General features: G+C 46.9%; 1 protein-coding gene across 2 annotated transcripts in view; it reads right to left on the bottom strand.

Moving 5' to 3' along the window:
• Positions 1-262: 262 nt before the first annotated feature.
• LOC141992135 (regulator of G-protein signaling 5-like) overlaps positions 263-20,192 on the bottom strand; it is a 75,386-nt gene continuing 55,456 nt past the window's right edge. The window contains exons 4-6 of one of the 2 annotated variants that reach the window (XM_074960821.1): positions 15,386-15,552; positions 9,434-9,564; positions 988-1,025 (exon numbers count right to left, since the gene is read on the bottom strand). In XM_074960821.1, coding sequence (XP_074816922.1) covers positions 1,010-1,025; positions 9,434-9,564; positions 15,386-15,552 — 314 coding nt within the window. In that variant the 3' untranslated portion in view covers positions 988-1,009. Of the gene's footprint in view, positions 9,565-15,385; positions 15,553-20,192 lie in introns of both variants that reach the window. The other variant, XM_074960820.1, reaches the window with a different exon arrangement.

Genomic DNA, 20,192 nt, shown 5'->3' with positions numbered 1-20,192 from the left:
GTGCTGGGGCTGAAGGGGCTCACACCAGCAATCTGGGGCAGGCCAATCTCCAGTGGTTGCTGGTTCATTTTTTAATCCCCAGGAAATCTCTCTCTCTCTGTTGTAGCAGAGGCCTGGGGCTTCATTTTGCTCTGTGCCTGCTTTCATTTGCCTTTCTAATAAAAGCCAAGTCCTGGAAATGCATTGCTGAAGCTAAGCCTGATACTTGACCTTGATCATAAAGAGATGAAGTAAATAAACAAGCCACAGAGTCATGTCAGTGATAAAATGTTTATATTCTGGTTATATTGAAGGTTACATGCATGTTACAGAACAGACCCAGTTGACCTAGCCTGCACTGCCCTGACATGGCAATGCCTCTGTGGGGGGACACACCCTGTACCATCCTGTCCTGAGGCCATGGGTGTGGATGGATAAGAGCCCCTTGGGGGAGCCACTCAGCACCCTACAAGACAGGCTTTGTCATGGGAGCTGACCCATACAGATGTTCACCTCTTGTAGTGGGATGTGGTTTGGTTTGACATTACATGATGTTAACCTGTTCAGTGCACAAAGGGCAGATTTAAAGAGATTATGGTCCTGAAGATTCTCCAGGTTCTGTACCAGATAGGAAAATACCAGTGAAAGGCTGAGTTTTAGCTCAGTAAAATACCTGAAACCATTCTACTTCTATTCAGTGCTCATGGCTGTGAGAGGCAATGGGCAAGTGAGAAAAGTGAACAATCTTGTTGTTAGCTAACATGCATTTAAATGGTATGTTTTGATTCACTGACTCACTAAGGACTCAAGTGAAGTTAACATGATTAATATATATATAATGTGTATATAAGAATACAAATATATAATGCTGTATATATCATGCTGATACATGTGTAACATAATAAAAGTAAGAGTAACAGAGAATATATAAAATACTTGATAACAGACATATTATAGATGATATTGGTCCCATAGCAGATGTTGCTTGGGTTTCAGAATTATCCGCTTCCTCATCAGGTGGTGTCATTTGTCACTTTTCATGCTGTCTGTATGCCAGAGTGAATAAACAAAGTGAACAGTCTACACAAACACAGCTTTTAGAAATCCCAAATGCTTCTGAGGTCACATTGTACAGGCCCTTCTGTAGCTAATGGAGAACTAGGCTAAATTGGACCTAGTTCAAAATTAAGTATCTAGGAGACGAGGTTTATCCTTTCTGTCGCAGAAGTGGAGGCCAGGAGGGGCTTCTGATAGCCTACACTTTCAAAAGAACTCAAACCCAGGCCCAAGGTGTCTTGCTGCCCAGGTGCCACCAGAGGTTGTTGTGATAGCACATGGCAAACTAAAGCAGTTTTTAGGCTACAAACCACATCTCAGCACAGGGCCACCCAGCACATAGCTGTGCTGTCCTAATACAGCCAATATCTGGTTTTTATGGGCATGAGTGCACTGTGCTTTCATGAGACAAAGAGGAATTTTCTAAGGAATTTACTATGAGAGATCTGGTTGACTAGGGAAGATTTGAGAAGTTTGAGTATCTGGTAGAATAGCACAGGTTAGGATGTACTCACCAGTGGTTACCAAAATAACCCACAGCACTTTTCACAGCTTCAACTGTCAGGAAATGGTCAATGTACATCTTATGCCCATGGTTCCTATGGCACATTTGATACCTATGGCATCCCCCTTTCCTTTTAATGAGTGCAAGGCACAGTCCTGACTTCACCATAAATACCCAACCCACCCCAACTTGTTCTCCTGTGTAAATTACCCTGCACAGGATTCAGGGAACAAAGATTACATGTGTTGGAATCCAAATCAGATAGCTACAAGAGTAGGCTTTTAGGATCACATTTTCAAAAGATGCCCTTAAATTTTGGGTGTGGAATGGCTGCCCGTGCGTGTTTATGTGATCAGATTGGCTAGTTAGCCCTGAACTACCTGTTTTGCAGGCGTACATCTGATAACTAGGCAAACAAGCAGCTGAGCATGTAAAATTTGCATGAACAAATTTGGACACCTAGCAGAAACTGACTGAAAAACTGTGTGTATGTGTGTGATCAAGTGTGTATGTGTGTGCATATATGTGTATGGAGAACTGTGCATTTTAAGCAACCACCCAAAGGACCAGCCAAACCAGATACCTACTGGAGAATGACTTTTTAACTAGAGAACTGGAAACGTGCAGATACCTTAAACTAACAAGAAGTCACCCATTGGTGGCAGTCCATAGGGCAGGTCTTACTGGAGAAAGAGAGAGAAGTGGATTAAATATATTGCCAATTAAGACAATATTTGTTTGGTTAACTTGCGATTACAAATTTGAATTCCTGATGTATCTGTGAGGCATTTCAGTCTTTCCAGCAACATCTTAAACAAGTAAATGACAGGCGGGAGTCTTTCTGCTGGGAGCCCCTTTGAGCCTGCGTTTCTGTGTGCACTGTATGGCCATCTGTGTTATGCAGAGACATACTGAACCAAGCTCATTCTCTGAGATACCTGCACTAAAATCAGTAGAGTTACACCAGGAGTGAATGTGGCCAGCGATGGTATGGCTCTCCTATATTGTAACTGCTGAACCTGTTTTGGTCTTAGCCCCAGTTCTGTTCCTAACCTATTTCCCTTCAAAGCCAGACAGAAAAAGGCTGCTGTTGTGGGGTATTTTCTGCTCTAATCTTTTACTGTCTCAAAGGGGAGGTGAAAGATGTGTGAGGTCCTTTTGCAATGAGTTGGGCCCATTGTGATATTGCCACTGTACCACATTGCAGGCTGACTGACAGAGGAGGGTCACCCATCAGGGGTTGTTAAACTTTTTAGCCCGAGGGTCACACTGGGCAATACAAATTGTATGGCGGGCCATGAATACTCACAAAATTGGGGTTGGGGTGCGGGAGAGGGTGCTGGCTCTGGGGTGGGGCTGGGGACCATGGGTTTGGGGTGCAGGAGGGTGATCTGGGCTGGGATCGAAGATATTGGAGAGTGGCGCTTACCTCAAGTGGCTCCTGGAAGCAGTGGCATGTCCCCTCTCCGGCTCCTACACAGAGGCACGGCTAGGCGGTTCTGCACGCTGCCCCATCCGCAGGCACCGCCCCTGCAGCTCCCATTGGAGCATGTAGGAGCCAGTGTGGGGCCATGCCACAGCTTCCGAGAGCCACGTTTTGCAGCCCCCGACCCAGCGCCTCAGCCAGAGCACAGGAGCGGGGCTGAGCTGGGTGGTCTGGTCCCCAACCCAGCACCCCGGCCAGAGCAGGGCTGAGCCACATGGTGCAGCCCCAACCCAGCGCCCTGGCCGGAGCGCCAGAGTGGGGCCGAGCCATGTGGTGTGGCTCATGGGCCAGCTTAAAACGGCTTGTGGGCCGTATCTGGCCCAAGGGCCATAATTTGCCCACCCCTGTGTTACATCTTCACACAGGGGAAGGGAATGAGAATACCAGGCAGCAGCCCTGTCATGAGGCCTCTAACTTTCCCAGGCCATTTGCTTGAGAGAAAGAAAAATAAATGCATTACCACAGAGTTTGTTTCCTGGACTGTTCAGCCCAGCTAGCCATGTATTTTTATTCTGTCACCATGGAAACAAGGTGTAAATATTTGGGTATGGTGTTTTTTTGATAGTTTTTGTAAGTGTATAAAAGGTTTGCAGACCCATTGTTTATTTTATTGCATGTTGCACACAGTCTCCCATGCTCTGGATTGCCAGCTCTGGATTCTGAGCGTGGGTGGCCCATTTTAACAGACTGCGGAGAGTTTTGTAACTGATTTTAAAAAATAAAAATGCTGGATCGTCAACTGTGGAGACTGATGTCCTGTATTTAGCCACAGGCAGTCTTATTACAAGCAGTGGCATTGCAGGCTTCCTACCCTGGCACCTGCCAACCGGGACCGAGGAAACCCCCCTGGAGGAGAAAAGACATTCATGTCAAGTTCCATACAGTCCCTGGCCTTTTCACCAGCAGTTACTGCCAATCACGCTTCTGATGGACACTTAGTTTGATCTGGGTTGAGACCCCAGCTTTATTTCACACAGGCCACCCCCCGCCCCCCAAGTCTGCAGATGGTGACAACTTCTGGTGGCTGCTGAGCTGGGCTGGAACCAAGGGCAAAGACTAATGTCTGTGAGCTGTAATATTTTTCAAAATGAAACAAGTCTGTCACCATCCAGAAGCCCCACCGGCCCTGCCATCCTGCTTGGACACAAGCTGGCCAATTGTGTCAGCAATACAAATATGTATGCCCCATCTAAACAGAATGAGGAGCCTGGACAGATGGAAATGAACTGCACAAAGCTCAGCACCATTTGCCATCTGTTCAAGACGCCAGGGTTTTATTTCTCCTATTTCCACTGATGGCTTTTCTTCAGGGCTGTTCTCAGCAACTGACCCAAACTGTTCTTTCAACAAGTTTTACCTCCTCTAATGAACTTTCTCTTTTGGGTTGGTGCAGAACTCTCACTTTGGCATGCTGCTCTTGAGAGAATAACTGGGACAGGCTTTCACCAGCAGGACACCCACACTGACGAGTCAAACACACCTCAAAACACCTGGGGAGCATTGAGTAAGGCTGTGCACAGGCATTGTGGGGTTGTATATGGCTCTGAAAATGACAAGCTCACTAAATCTAATGCAGGCAGAGCTCTGGGTTGCTAGGCAGCAGTCCCAGTTTTTTGGATAAATGATGTTTGTTTTATTCTTCTCCCTGTCTCCAGCTCAAAAGGAGCACTGTTTGTTCCAGCAGAGGTGGTGTGTTGAAGGGCCTATCACTCACAATAGCCTCCTGCAGCACACTGGCAATGGGAAGTGTGTTACTAGCTGAAGAGCACAGTCTGGGAGCTCCAGTTACACCCTGTACCTGGGTATGGCATGAATAGAACCATCATTGTTACCAGTTTGTGATTCTCATCCGACCTTCCTGTGTCCACACAGCAGCTGTTTTCAAAAGCAACCTTGTGACACCCATGTGTACCTGTGCCTTCCATGCTGCCTGGCTGTGATTGGATCAGTGCATGCTGGGAAAACCCCATAGTGCTGAACGAGCAGCAAGTGGGCCGTGCTCCCGCTTGGAAAGCAGGGAGGAGAGAGGGCAGGCCAAACCAGTCATGTGGACACAGTTTGATGTGGGTGTGGAGGATCTACATTGCAAATAACCGTGTCCCACAGGATCCAAGAAGGCAGCCACGAGGCAGTCTCTGTCGTGGCCAGGGGCAAGACACTGATGCTGCCATGTCTATGGTTACTAACCATGTAGCCACCATGTTCTGTGTGGACACAAAGTGCAATTAGAGTCCTGTCACTAGCTGGTCTCAGACTCAGTGTCAGGGCCCCCAGAGAGCAAATGCTTCAGAAGAACTGAGGTGGCTTTCACTCAGTGGGACTCGCTGTCAAACACCTCCTCCCGCAAAGATTGTCACAACAGCACAGAGTCCTAGCGCTTAGAGCACAGTCACTTCAAGGTCTTGTGTCGTGGCAGGAGGAGGCAGGAGTATTTTAAAACCTTTCCGTGCCATTAGTATTTAAGATGTTCAATTCATCCAGCTGGTCACAGCAAGGATATCACATCAGTGTAACCTGATGTGCGAGTAGGGATGGGTGAGGACACAGGGTCTAGCAGCTCAGTCATGTGGTTGTTTTGGATAAACATTGAAGTATGGATGCTTCTCTGATTCTCATCTGAGTTTATCTGAATCAAGGCTGCTCAGATCCAGCTAGAGCATTGGACACTAGGGTCTTGTCTACAGTATACAGTTTTGTCTGCAAAAGACAGCTTTTATCAACAAAACACTGGAGGTGTACACACTACAGTGCTACTTTTTGTGGCAAAACTCTCCTATTTTGCCAACAAAATAAAACCACCTCAATGAGAGGCAGACAGCATTTTGCGGTAAAGTTAAAGCGACAAAGCAACACTGCTGTTAGTTATGTCGATGTAACTGGCCTCCCCCAGTATCCCACAATGCCCGCGGTGACTGCTCTGCTCACTGTTTTGAACTCCGCTGCCCTGCAGGCATGCACCCCTCGCTTTTCAAAGCTCTGGGAAACTTTGACATTACTCAGCATGGAGAGCAACACGCTGCCCTGCCTGGAGTACAGGGGAGGGGTGGATCATTGGTCTGTGAGCTGATAAGACCAATGGGATGGGATGGGAACCTGGGAGGCAGTGGCCATGAGATGGTCAAGTTCAGGATCCTGACACAGGGAAGAAAGGAGAGCAGCAGAATACGGACCCTGGACTTCAGAAAAGCAGACTTTGACTCCCTCCGGGAACTGATGGGCAGGAGCCCCTGGGAGAATAACATGAGGGGGAAAGGAGTCCAGGAGAGCTGGCTGTATTTTAAAGAATCCTTATTGAGGTTACAGGGACAAACCATCCCGATGTGTAGAAAGAATAGTAAATATGGCAGGTGACCAGCTTGGCTTAACAGTGAAATCCTTGCTGATCTTAAACACAAAAACGAAGCTTACAAGAAGTGGAAGATTGGACAAATGACCAGGGAAGAGTATAAAAATATTGCTCGGGCATGCAGGAGTGAAATCAGGAAGGCCAAATCACACCTGGAGTTGCAGCTAGCAAGAGATGTTAAGAGTAACAACAAGGGTTTCTTCAGGTATGTTAGCAACAAGAAGAAAGTCAAGGAAAGTGTGGGCCCCTTACTGAATAAGGGAGGCAACCTAGTGACAGAGGATGTGGAAAAAGCTAATGTACTCAATGCTTTTTTTGCCTATGTCTTCACGAACAAGGTCAGCTCCCAGACTACTGCACTGGGCAGCACAGCATGGGGAGCAGGTGACCAGCCCTCTGTGGAGAAAGAAGTGGTTCAGGACGATTTAGAAAAGCTGGAAGAGCACAAGTCCATGGGGCCAGATGCGTTGCACCCGAGAGTGTTAAAGGAGTTGGTGGATGTGATTGCAGAGCCTTTGGCCATTATCTTTGAAAACTCATGGCGATCCGGGGAAGTCCCGGACAACTGGAAAAAGGCTAATGTAGTGCCCATCTTTAAAAAAGGGAAGAAGGAGGATCCTGGGAACTACAGGCCAGTCAGCCTCACCTCAGTCCCTGGAAAAATCATGGAGCAGGTCCTCAAGGAATCAATTCTGAAGCATTTAGAGGAGAGGAAAGTGATCAGGAACAGTCAGCATGGATTCACCAAGGGCAAGTCATGCCTGACTAACCTAATTGCCTTCTGTGACGAGATAACTGGCTCTGTGGATGAGGGGAAAGCGGTGGACGTGTTGTTCCTTGACTTTAGCAAAGCTTTTGATATAGTCTCCCACAGTATTCTTGCCAGCAAGTTAAAGAAGTATGGGCTGGATGAATGGACTATAAGGTGGATAGAAAGTTGGCTAGATTGTCGGGCTCAACGGGTAGTGATCAATGGCTCCATGTCTAGTTGGCAGCCGGTATCAAGTGGAGTGCTCCAAGGGTCGGTCCTGGGGCCGGTTTTGTTCAATATCTTCATAAATGATCTGGAGGATGGTGTGGATTGCACCCTCAGCAAGTTTGCAGATGACACTAAACTGGGAGGAGAGGTAGATATGCTGGAGGGTAGGGATAGGATACAGAAAGTCCTAGACAAATTAGAGGATTGGGCCAAAAGAAATCTGATGAGGTTCAACAAGGACAAGTACAGAGTCCTGCGCTTAGGACGGAAGAATCCCATACACCGCTACAGAGTAGGGACCGAATGGCTCGGCAGCAGTTCTGCAGAAAAGGACCTAGGGGTTACAGTGGACGAGAAGCTGGATATGAGTCAACAGTGTGCCCTTGTTGCCAAGAAGGCCAATGGCATTTTGGGATGTATATGTAGGGGCATTGCCAGCAGATCGAGGGACGTGATCGTTCCCCTCTATTCAACATTGGTGAGGCCTCATCTGAAGTACTGTGTCCAGTTTTGGGCCCCACACTACAAGAAGGATGTGGAAAAATTGGAAAGAGTCCAGCGGAGGGCAACAAAAATGATTAGGGGACTGGAACACATGAGTTATGAGGAAAGGCTGAGGAAACTGGGATTGTTTAGTCTGCGGAAGAGAAGAATGAGGGGGGATTTGATAGCTGCTTTCAATTACCTGAAAGGGGGTTCCAAAGAGGATGGATCTAGACTGTTCTCAGTGGGAGCTGATGACAGAACAAGGAGTAATGGTCTCAAGTTGCAGTGGGGGAGGTTTAGGTTGGATATTAGGAAAAACTTTTTCACTAGGGGGGTGGTGAAACACTGCAATGCGTTACCTAGGGAGGTGGTGGAATCTCCTTCCTTAGATATTTTTAAGATCAGGCTTGACAAAGCCCTGTCTGGGATGATTTAGTTGGGGATTGGTCCTGCTTTGAGCAGGGGGCTGGACTAGATGACCTCCTGAGGTCCCTTCCAACCCTGATATTCTATGATTCTCTGACTATATGGGAGAACGTGGAGGGAAACACAGGACGCTTAACGTGTAGTCCTGCTCTCCCTGGAACTAGAAACATAGTGGCAGACAGAGCAGGGGTGATAGGGGAGAGACTGCTGTGCTGTGCAGAGCCAGCAAGGAAGGAGGGGCCTGTTGTGTGTGGGGGGGGCATTCTCCCCTCCACCTCAGGATTGTTTGGACTTACAAAGACAGCACAGTGACACACTCACTCTCCCCCAACACACACACTCCCCCCACACACACTCTCTCATATACACACACACACACACACACTGTCACACGCTCTTCCCCCCCCCACACACACACACTTTAGTTGAAAAGCAGCTGGCAATCTAGTAGGATGTCCATTGAATGAGAAACTTGCATCATGTAATGCTGTACCTGCCCCACGAGGCATTGCAAACTCAACCCAAAGCACCCTGCGGCCAGTTACACAGTGGAATAGCTACCCACAGTGCACTGCTCTGTGTGTCGATGGAAGAGCCGGTAGTGTGGATGCGCTCTGCCAACACAAGGAGCATAGTCTGGACATGCAACAGCAGTTTAATTAAAGTGATTGCTGTATGGCGGCATAACTTTTGTTGACAAAACTCTGTAGTGTGGACAAGACCTAGGACCGATAAGATCTATAGGCCACAGCTCTGTGTAACAGATGAGTGCCAAGGCTCCTGCAAGCCTCCTCTGCATCTCCATGGAGGTACTCTGGACAAGCTTGTTGTCAACTGGCTGCTGAGATGAATCTCAGTAATGCAGTCTAAGACCAATGAGTAAAATCACTAGGGCTTTTTCATAACAGGGATCTTGGGAAGGGAGCAGGGAAAGAGACTGTAGAAGAGGAGACACTTGGCACATAGGAGAGAGTCCAAAACAATGTGAAAGGAGTTTAGCAGTGCAGTTGAGTGCTTTCTCAGTTTGGTATCTTTAAGGCAAAGCAGCTACAGACTAAAGCTGGGGTTTGGAAAGAGGCAATAGCATGGCTCACAGTGACTGCCTAGCAAGGAATGCATTGCACAGGCTTGCTACGTTGCTACTTGATTAACTCTTGATAAAACTCTGACCGCACAAATCTGGGCAGGGAGTCCTTCTCCATCAGGGCAAAGATCCGCTTCTGAGCCTCATTGAAGCTGCTCACCGATGGCTCCACCAAGTTCTTCATGGTCACAGCTTTGGTGCAGTGGTCTATGTTCACCTGTGATAGGGACACAATAGGAAGTGAACAGGACAAGGACTCAGTGCCCTAAGCAAGGGAGCGGGAACCATACTGCGCTATCCAGATACAGATGTGCAAACAACAAGGTAAGTGATCAAAGCCAGGTTCATTGGGTGCTGGGAGGCGCTAGTCCTGACTCCATAGTTCAGGTGGAGCTTTGTTCTATATCTAAAGACGGGATTCAACCTCTTAGTTCTATGTGAAAAATAGCATATACCCTCCCCAGAATTACAGCACTGACTCTCTGGGAGTGAAGGAATGTTCTGGGAATTCACACGAAAACCCTTTCATTAGTTTATGATTTAAAATTAATATAAACTGGGTCCTTCATGAAATTTACCATTTTGTTGGTCTTTTCTTTGTCCAGAATGTTGTTAATAATGAAATAATACAGACATGTTAAACTTTCCATATTGATAAATTGATTGAAATCTTGTGCACAGGCTGCATCTGGAGAAATCTAGTTGCGATCAGATTAAGTTAATAATAATTACATACAACATCCTTATGATTATGATTAGACAAAGGCAACTCTTACAAGTGGAGCTATTGTGCTATTAGAGGTAACTTTATCAGTCACCACTCTGCCTCTACAGCTAATTTGCATTTAACAATCCTATTCTCTGCAATGACCCAGTGGTCTGAGGGAAACTGGACCCATGGACACTGGACACTTCAAGTGTTCCAAGAATGCTAGCTTGGGCACCCGTGCTGGAAAGGCAAGAGCACAGGGGAGCCCTACAGCACAGAAACACTAGGGCAGGGCTCTCCCCATCTCCCCCTGCACAGAACACCATCGCACTGACACAGCTCTCTAAACCTGCAAGTTAGGGGGCACATTCAGCAGTGCACTTCAGCTGCTTTGCCCTACTCTGGTGATACAAAGCAGCCGTACTCCCTGTGTAACTGGCTAGCGTGCTCTGACTTCTCTGTGTTGGTTTGGCGCTCTGCGGAATCTGCCCTTAGAAGTTCAACTACAGAAAAATGGTTTAATGTCAATGCTGAATATTATCATCTCCTTGCCAATGCTGCATTCTCATTTGGGGTTCTCTTTTAAAGTCTGTGTATGCAATTGTAAATAATTTTTCAAAGCTAAGGAAATTCCCAGACAAAATCTACATTAAAAATCATTATCTAATATGGGAGCTCAGACACTAAAATGCCTTCAGCCCAGTTCTACCATCATTGTATGGAGTTGCTGCAGGCAGAGTTAAAGCTGGTAAGCTGCGTAGAGGCCGAGAGTGTAGCTGGGTTGATAGTGCACTGGCCTATGACTCAGGATACTTTGGTTCTAGTTCTAGACCTGCTGATCTTAGGCAAGTTACTGCCCCTCTCTGTGTCTCCATTTTCCTATCTGTAAAATGGGATTAATGTTACTGACCTGCTTTGTAAAGCACTGTGGGATGGAGAGTGTTAGAATATAAATATTCAGGCCTGCCTGTAAAGCCCTATACTTTAAGAACTCAGGTGTATTTTTATCACTTAGCTAGTTACAGGGGTATAAAAAAAAAGAATCAAAATCACAGTCCACCTATGTATGGGCCTTCTCTCACTAGGATAGTCTGAGGCCTTGTTCTTAGGCTAAGGCCTTTGGCTGAGCAGCAGGGGCAGCAATAAACTGGGAAGTATTCAGTCATATACTCACATCCCAAACCAGTCATATTGAAATAAGGTGATATTAGGCTGTTAGGAAGGCAATCCTGTCCTCATAGTGCCCATCACCACCAGATAAAGAAACAGATCTTAAGATGGTTAAAGAAAATTTAGTTTGATAGCATTCTATCAGGCAAGAAATCACTTATCAATGATTGTGGTTGTGAAACTCTCATTTCTGTATTGTTTTATCTTTGTGGCCCCCACTTTTCTATTGTTAATCTGTCTGATTCTCTAATTGTTTCAGTCTGCTGTATAATTAATTTTGATAGGTGTAAGTTAATTAGGGTAGTTGGATATAATTGGTTAGAGAATTATGTTACAATATGTTAGGATTGGTTAGTTAAATTTCAGTAAAATGATTGGTTAAGGTATAGCTGAGAATATTACTATATTAATATAATATTACTATATAAACTTGGGTCAAACAGGAAGTGGAAGGGAAATTGGAATCATGCTTGCTGGGGGGGTCGGGAATAGGGAACGGGGAACAGGGACATGGGCAAGGCTCTGTGGGAAGCGGGACACAGAGTAAACGCTCTGCGGTGTCAGAGCTGGGAAGGGGGACACGGGGTAAATGGGGCTCTGTGGCATCAGAGCTGGGAACAGAACACTGGGGAACAGACTCTATCAGAGATAAGCCCGACTGGTATGAAAGGCTTCGGACTATGCCTGCTTGGAAACTAACCCCAATAAACATCACATTGTCTGCACTTCGGACTTCTGGTCTTTTGCTGCTTGCTGTCTGCGTGACAAGAACCAGGGAAGTGGGAGGGAGAAGGGAAAGCCCTCTAACAGAGAATGCTAAGTAAGAGCTGTGTAATTCTTCCCTTAATGTGTTTAGATTTCCCTTAACTCTGATTCTCCTGGTTTTATTATAGTGGCATGGGGAGGCCACTATAGTTAAGGTCCCATCATGACATCTGTTTAAAGTCTGACCGCTCTAAAATCTACATGCTTAGCTGTAGTTGGATTCCTTTGCAATTTGGTGTGCCTTTGGGGGCTGTGGGGGAGGGTTAATGACCCAAGTTTGGAGCCATTGCAGCTAAGAGATCTGGCGATATAAGCCCTAGAAAAACAATTTTAAAAAGAGTTTCTAGGTGGGTTTTGGTTTTGCCGAGAGCTAGAGAGCCAACTATTGATGTGATGTGGGTCAACATGATCTCAGTCTCTTGAGTTTTACCCAAGGTAGTGCTTGGTGCCCAGTAAACCTCGGGGGACCCAAACTGAGAACACATTTTTACATGGCGCATGCGCCAATACCAAGGTGCAGGGGAGCATTAGTGCCCCAAAGTTGGGGTCATTTGAATTAGTGGTTCCCCCATTACAGGCGCCCCCAAAACAGTTTTCTTCTGCAGCCTTGTATTAGTAAACTGTGAGGTACTAATGACTGGATGAATCACAAGCCTCATTGTTACTGATGGCTGTGAACTCCCCCTTCTATTAACATAGCTAAGGCTGAGTGAATCACAACCTCCATCTATGACAAAAGGAGTTTTGGACTAAATGGCTGGTGGTTGCTACAATTTGTGAGTCATGGGTGGCAGTTTTATTGTGGGGAGAATAGACATTTGACTGCTTCCTGGGAGGGAAGGGCTATTGGGGGTTGGAGGAGTGGGGGAAATAGTAGGAAAAGGATTTGGAGCTGCAGCGAGGTGAGTCGGGCTATAGGGAGTGGAATAAATGGGGATGGATGGTAGGGTAGGATAGGGGAGAGAGCTTGGGGGCTCAGGTGAGGGGGGCCTGGCACCCAGCTGTGTCAGCACACTCCAACCCCTCCAAGCTCTGTCAGTACACCCCAACTCCCTGCACTCCAAGCTCTGTCAGTGCACCTCCCCGCTGTACATCTGCACCTCCCCGCTGTGCTGGTGCACCCCAAATCCCATAGATTCCAACTCTGCAGCTCTGCCAGTGCACCCCAAGTTCCATGTGCCCCTGGCTCTTCCAATGCAGCCCAAAACCTCTGCATCCCCAACTTTTCCAGTGCATCTTAACCTTCCTGCAGCCCATCCACCCTTCTGCCCCAGACCTGTCAGTGCATTCTAACCCCCCTACACCCCAATTCCAGTGCCCCACAACCTGCCTTCACTCCACAGCTATGCCAGTGCATCCTAACCCCCCTGCACCCTAACCTCCTGCATCCCCAGCTCTGCAAGTGCATCCTAATGATCTTGCATCCCAATACCATTGCTCTGTACCATAGCTGTCCCTTGCTCCAGGCACTGCATGTGGATTGGGTTATGGGGTAGTGGTGGTAATGGCAATAGAGACGTTTGCATACCAGGGAGTGAGGACTTCAAGGAGATGCATTCCATGCCTGTGGTGTGGAGGGCTGGGTACAGAGACATGGCTGGGGAAGTGTGCCAAAGCAGGTCTGGTGGGACCCCGCTGATGTGTGTGTGTGTGTCTGTGCACACATGTGTGTTGGTGGATGGCTGGTTTAGTATGTTAACTGTGGGACATGATACGTACAACTACCTAAATATCTACTAACTCCTACCAGCCACATATCTTTTCTTGTTAAAAAAAATAGGAAATTCAATGGTAAAAAACCTACACTGATGAAAGGTTAAGGTTGCCTGGTGGTATGTTGAGAGTGTCATCTGGAATCCTGTGGGTGAGAGTCTCTAAATCTACCCCTAACCCAATCCTGTGGGTTGTAAATGGAGATGAGGCACTCTTACATTGAATCAACTGTAGGATTGGCAGAGGAAAGGTATTTGTGTCAATGGGTCATATTCGGATATTGCTGAGAGAGGGCAGATGTAAGGTTGCATGGGAAACCTTAACTGTTCTTTTCCTGGTTTTCAGAAATTTGAGTTTTGTGCAACTGAGCTTTCTGCCATGGGACAACATATCACCAAGCAACCATAACTATGCATTACTATAGCTTTTTGCCATGGATTAATACTTAGTTTGGGGATAATTGTGACATTGCTATAATGTTGTTTTCCTTAAATTATCAATACAAACTCTCAACTTTAACATCATCTTATCATAATTTGTGTGTGGGAATATACAAAGAGACAAGACATCAGAGGGGCAACTGTGACTTCTCCTCTGCAGCGTCCCAGGCTGTCTTTCCTGCCTTTTCCCACTCTTTGTTTCTTTGGGCCATAAGCTTTCTCCACAAGTAGGAGATCAGTGGATTTCCTGCACCTGTCCCGGCACTGCTGGAAGTGATGAGATCCCCCGGATGGAGCTAAGAGATGGAGGGGAATGGTGGAGACAACTCAAGCCTTGTGCTTGGAGAAAGGACAAAGGGAGGGATGCAAAGAAGGAGCAGGTGGGTTAGGAGATGGGCCTGCAGCAGCATTTTGAATAGCTGTGAGTGTTAGTTTGGAGGCCTGAGGTCCAAGAGGAAGAGATCATAATAATCAAGGCAGGAGATGCAAGGGGCTTGGACAAGAGCTTTGATCAGCTTTATAGGCAGGTAAGGCTGGGTATTCCCAGTGTCCTAGGGGCCACAGCAGTGAATTTTAGATACAGCTTGGATGTGTGAGTCTGGGTGAGGGCCAGGTCAAAGTGACATGTTGGTCACCAGTGTGAGTGACAGGGAAGCTAGGGATGTAGTCTGGGGTGACAGTGGAGAGAAGGAAGGGTTTGGGGGAAGATGAAGAGCTCCATTTAGGCCATTTAGGCTGTGTTAGATTTCCCTGAGATATGTCAGAGACACAGGTGAGATGTCAGTGTGGATGGAGCAAGACAGATCTGTGGGAGACAGGTAAACTAGTGAGTCATCACCATAAAGATAAAGCTGTTGCTGGTGTCACAACATAACTAAATACATGCACATTTCTCAAGTGTTCCTTACCAGTGTAAGCCAGTTCACTAGCTCTAGGGAGGAATGGAAGCTGGTGTGACTGAAGTGCAGCCACCAGGCATGGGGCGCAGTGACCCTTCTCTCTGCACCAATGCAGAATTGCATGCGGGGAGCTGCAGGCTCCTTGGCTGTGCCTCTGGATTGTAGACCAGGTGGTTGGAATCTGCTCCAATTTTTGCACATTTTCTATGGCTCTTCAGGTCTAGACAAGATGCCAATGTGGCTTTCAAGTGAGCACAATGTGAGCAACCTGCTTTGGTGCTATCAGTACTTGTGTCATGTATCCATCCCTCTCCACATCAGCCACCCTCTGACTGGACTGACCTCTTTAGGTGCCTCCATCTGGATGAACTCCTCATAAATTTTCTTGGCCTTCTCAGCCATCTTGGTGGGGGACTTGATTTTCTTGTATTCTTCACAGGCAATCCAGAACTCAATGTTTTCCTCACTGAACTCGGATCTAAGGAAGTTCCTGAATCTGGCAAGCCCATCTGCTCAGAGAGAAAATTGGGAAAGGCTCCTCTCAACATCACACTCCCCAGTACAATCAGCTGGAAGAAATGAATTTGACATGGTTGGAGCAGTTTGGGAGTGGAAGGGAAATGGAGCCATCCCAGACCATGCACATCCAGCTCTGCCAGACCCAACCTTTGTTCAAGGTGTTTGTGTTGACAATGTGAGATCATATCACCATGTTATGACATGGCAGAGAGCAAAGACCATGTCGTGCTGACCTGTGAGGCTGTGTCTGATTGCAGTGATCCCTTCATGCAATTAGCACCGCAGAACCCATCAGATGTTCAATTTCAAGTTCTCTGTACATTGTGAGCAATTACAAAATCCAAACCCAATCTTCTCTCACCTCACAAACAAGCTCTTTTCAGTTACAAACGTGTTTAGGCCCTCAGCAAACAAGCCCAGCATTGTTCAGGTGCCTGACTTTGGCAATCCTGTTCTGGGACACCCTGAGCCCTGGGGAAATGGCACATCTGAACCCAGACCCAGATCTGAATTTCCTATCTGGCTCTTGTCTCTGCAAGGGCCCAAACCAACAACCAAACTCCTGGAGTTCCCTCCTGCATGTCCCATGTATGGGGGTGTGGGAGAGCTACAGGGAACAGCATGGGTGTACCATAATGCATTTGAGTGCATTTGGGGGGAAGGAGCCTGCTTGTGCAAGTCTGTGCTTGATTCACAGGGAAAGGGAGGAAGAGAGAGACGGTATAAGAGTGGAAAGAACATAAGTATATATGGGGAGGGGTCAGAGGTTCCCTTTGTGCCCCTGGCTGGCAGTGCTGTGGGGTGGGGTTGGGCATTCCCCTCTTGCCCCTGGCTGACAGTGCTGTACGGTGGGGTTGGGCATTCCCCTTGTGCCCCTGGCTGACAGTGGTGTAGGATTGGGTTCCCCTCATGTGCCTGGCTAGCAATGCTGTGGGTGGGGTTCCCCTCATGTGCCTAGCTGGCAGTTCTGTGACGTGGGGTTCCCCTCGTGTGCCTAGCTGGCAGTGCTGTGGGGTGAGGGGGTTTCCTCTCATGCCCTTGGCATAGTTAGTATCTACACTCAAAGTGATATAGTGTGCCACTGTAGCGTTTCAAGTGTAGACAAACTGTTACAAATAGCATAAGGGAATATCTGGTTTGAACTGGCCCCATGACAGTCCAGGAGAACTTTGTCACTGACTTCAATGGAGCCGCACAGCATGGACATTTTCTCTGGATCTGTAAACAGGGCCATGAAGCTTACCCACTAATGCATTTCTGTTGCATTCCACAAGCTTGTATAGAAAGCCTGTCATCTAAACCAGCATCACTGACCAGGGCACTGGGAGATGGAAGAGTAAGGAACCAGTACATAAGAATGGCCATATTGGTCAGAATAATGGTCCATCTAGCTCAGTATCTTGTCTTCTAACAGTGACCAGTGCCAGATGCTTCAGAGGGAATGAACAGAACAGGTATCGTCAAGTGATCCATCCCCTGTCACCCATTCCCAGCTTCTGGCAAACAGAGGCTAGGGACACCATCCCTGCCCATCCTGGCTCATAGCCATTGATGGACCTATCCTCCATGAACTTATCTAGTTCTCTCTTGAACCCTATTATAGTCTTGGCCTTCACAACATCATCTGGCAAAGAGTTCCCCAGGTTAACTGCATTGTTTGAAGAAATAATTCCTTTTGTTTGTTTTAAAGCTGCTGCCTTTTAATTTCACTGGGTTTTTGTGTTATGAGAAGGAGAAGGAGTAAATAACACTTCCTTATTTACTTTCTCAACACCAGTCATGATTTTATAGACCTCTATTATATCCTCCCTTAATCATCTTTTTTCCAAGCTGAAAAGTCCCAGTCTTATTAATCTCTCCTCATACGGAAGCTGAACATTTTTGTTACCTTTTCCAATTCCAATATATCTTTTTTGAGATGGGGTGACCATATCTGCACACAGTATTCAAGAGGTGGGCGTACCATGGTTTATATAGAGGCAATATGATATTTTCTGACTTATTATGTATCCCCTTCCTAATGATTCCCAGCATTCTGTTAGCTTTTTTGACTGCCACTGCACATTGAGCACATATTTTCAGAGAACTATTTACGATGATTCCAAGATCTCTTTCTTGAGTGGTAACAACTAATTTAGACCCCATCATTTTATATGTATAGTTATAATTATGTTTTCCATTGTGCATTACTTTGCATTTATCAACACTGAATTTCATCTACCATTTTGTTGCCCAGTCACCCAGTTTTGTGAGATTCCTTTGCAATTCTTTGCAGTCTGCTTTGGACTTAACTAGAGTAATTTTGTATCATCTAAAAATTTTACCACCTCACTGTTTAAACCTCTTTCCAGATCATATATGAATATGTTGAACAGTACTGGTCCCAGTACAGATCCCTGGGGGACACCACTATTTACCTCTCTTCATTCTGAAAACTGACCATTTATTCCTACCTTTTGTTTCCTGTCTTTTAACCGGTTACTGATCCATGAGAGGACCTTCCCTCTTATCCCATGACAACTTACTTTGCTTAAGAACCTTTGGTGAGGGACCATGTCAAAGGCTTTCTGAAAATCTAAGTACACTATATCCACTGGTTTCAGAGTAACAGCCGTGTTAGTCTGTATTCGCAAAAAGAAAAGGAGTACTTGTGGCACCTTAGAGACTAACCAATTTGTTTGAGCATAAGCTTTCATGAGCTACAGCTCACTTCATCAGATGCATACTCAAGCAGCTCCCAGAAGCCTTCTGGGAGCTGCTTGAGTATGCATCCGATGAAGTGAGCTGTAGCTCACGCAAGCTTATGCTCAGATAAATTGGTTAGTCTCTAAGGTGCCACAAGTACTCCTTTTCTTATATCCACTGGATCACCCTTGTCCACATGCTTGTTGACTCCCCCTAAAGAAGTATTAGTAAATCTAGTAGATTGGTGAGGCATGATTTCCGTTTACAAAAACCATGTAACTTTTTTCCAACAAATTATGTTCCTCTATGTGTCTGATAATTCTGTGCTAATTCTGGGCATCAGACTTTACCACAGAAGCTGCTAGGTGACCGGTCCTGGACTTGCTCTCCCCAGGTAACAAAGACAGAGAATGCACTGACAGAATGGGGGTGCTGGAACAAATGGACACAGGAAAGAACAGAACTGCATGGTGCATAGCCAAGAGGGCTGAGAATTTATGAGCTTCTAGAAATGCATTCCATCTATTACTAAAGAAGGCTATTTTTCTAAAGAGCAGCTATTCAGCTGTCATTTACAGATGGATGGAATTCCATCTTCCCAAAAGAAAATGTTGACAAAAATTGCTGAATTCCTCCCCCCCCCCCCACATACACACACATTTTCACTGAACACTGAAAACTGAAATATTTTGGCCCAAACCTCCACATTTTCTTTTTTCACAAAAAGTTAAATTTTCCTGCAGAAAGCAGAAACTGTTCATGAGAATAATGTTGTCCAGTCCAAACAATGCCGTAACTTGCTGTATCTAGGGGTTCTGAGGCAGTGACCACTGTGATCCTTTCTGGCTGTGGAATCCATGAATGTCTGACTCAGTAACCATCTGGGAGAATGCACCTACCTCATCCAATCACTAACTCACCTGTGCCCAGCGGAGGTGAGATGGGATTGCAGAGCACAGGACGCTTCACTGGAGGGAAGATGTGAGAGATAGCCACAGTGACCCTTTCACTCAGCAGAGGGGCATGACAGAGGCCTCTGCTCCCTATTCTTAGCTGTACCTGGGAGTAGAAGGCGAGGGAGGCAGGAGGAGAAGGGGATTGGCTCAAACAAGAACAAGGAGCTGCTGCCCCAGAGGCAGAGGATCCAGGCTGCCTAGGGTGATGGGATCTGTGGGAAGGGGCCAGTGATGTTACCTTTTTAGGCGGGGAGATGTGGGGTATTGGGGCTGCATCTGACACTGAGGAGTGGGAGGGAAATGGGCTCCATGTTCAGCAAAGAAAAGGGCAAGGAAAGAATTGCCAAGCCTGGGCAAGGGGGCCTGCTGGGGACAAGCTGTCTGGGCATGGGGAGAGTTGTCCGTGGACAACCCAGCACAACTTCAGGGCAAGAGAACTCTCTGAGACTCTGAACTATGAAACCCCATGTGGATGAGCCTGGAGATGGGGAAAGGGAAATCCAAGGTTCCCCATCCCCACTGCTGCTGCTGCTCTGGGAGCATGTCATAAGAGCCATCAGACCCTGTTTGTATCCCCAGATCCCTTACCACTTACATCACTGCAGTGGGGTTCAGTGAGACCCACTAGAACTGCACGGAGTACTGAACATGCTGACATCACTGCATGAATAGTCACCTGTAATTAAACATTCATTGGAAGGCCCATTTGCTTCCCCACCCATTAGCCCCAGCTCTGCAGTGCCACAGCACACTTCTCTGGCAACAGAACACCTCCTCTCACACCTATCACACACACAGCACAAGTTGTCTCTATTCCCTGGCTGAAAGCTCATGCAAGGCTGAGAGCAGGGCATGCAGGAGGGAATGGGGACCTTCCCCAGCTTGTTGACAGTCCCGCTCCCTTTTGGGACCAGCAGAAATGCTAGCCCTGAGCAGTGGTAGGGCCCTCTCCTGTACCATACCCCAGACCTATCAAGCCCCCAGCAGGC

The sequence above is a fragment of the Natator depressus genome, chromosome 8, assembly GCF_965152275.1.
Source record: "Natator depressus isolate rNatDep1 chromosome 8, rNatDep2.hap1, whole genome shotgun sequence".
Classification (NCBI taxonomy): domain Eukaryota; kingdom Metazoa; phylum Chordata; order Testudines; family Cheloniidae; genus Natator; species Natator depressus.
Note: the sequence above shows the minus strand (reverse complement) of the source record. Positions and strands in the feature narration are given on the sequence as shown.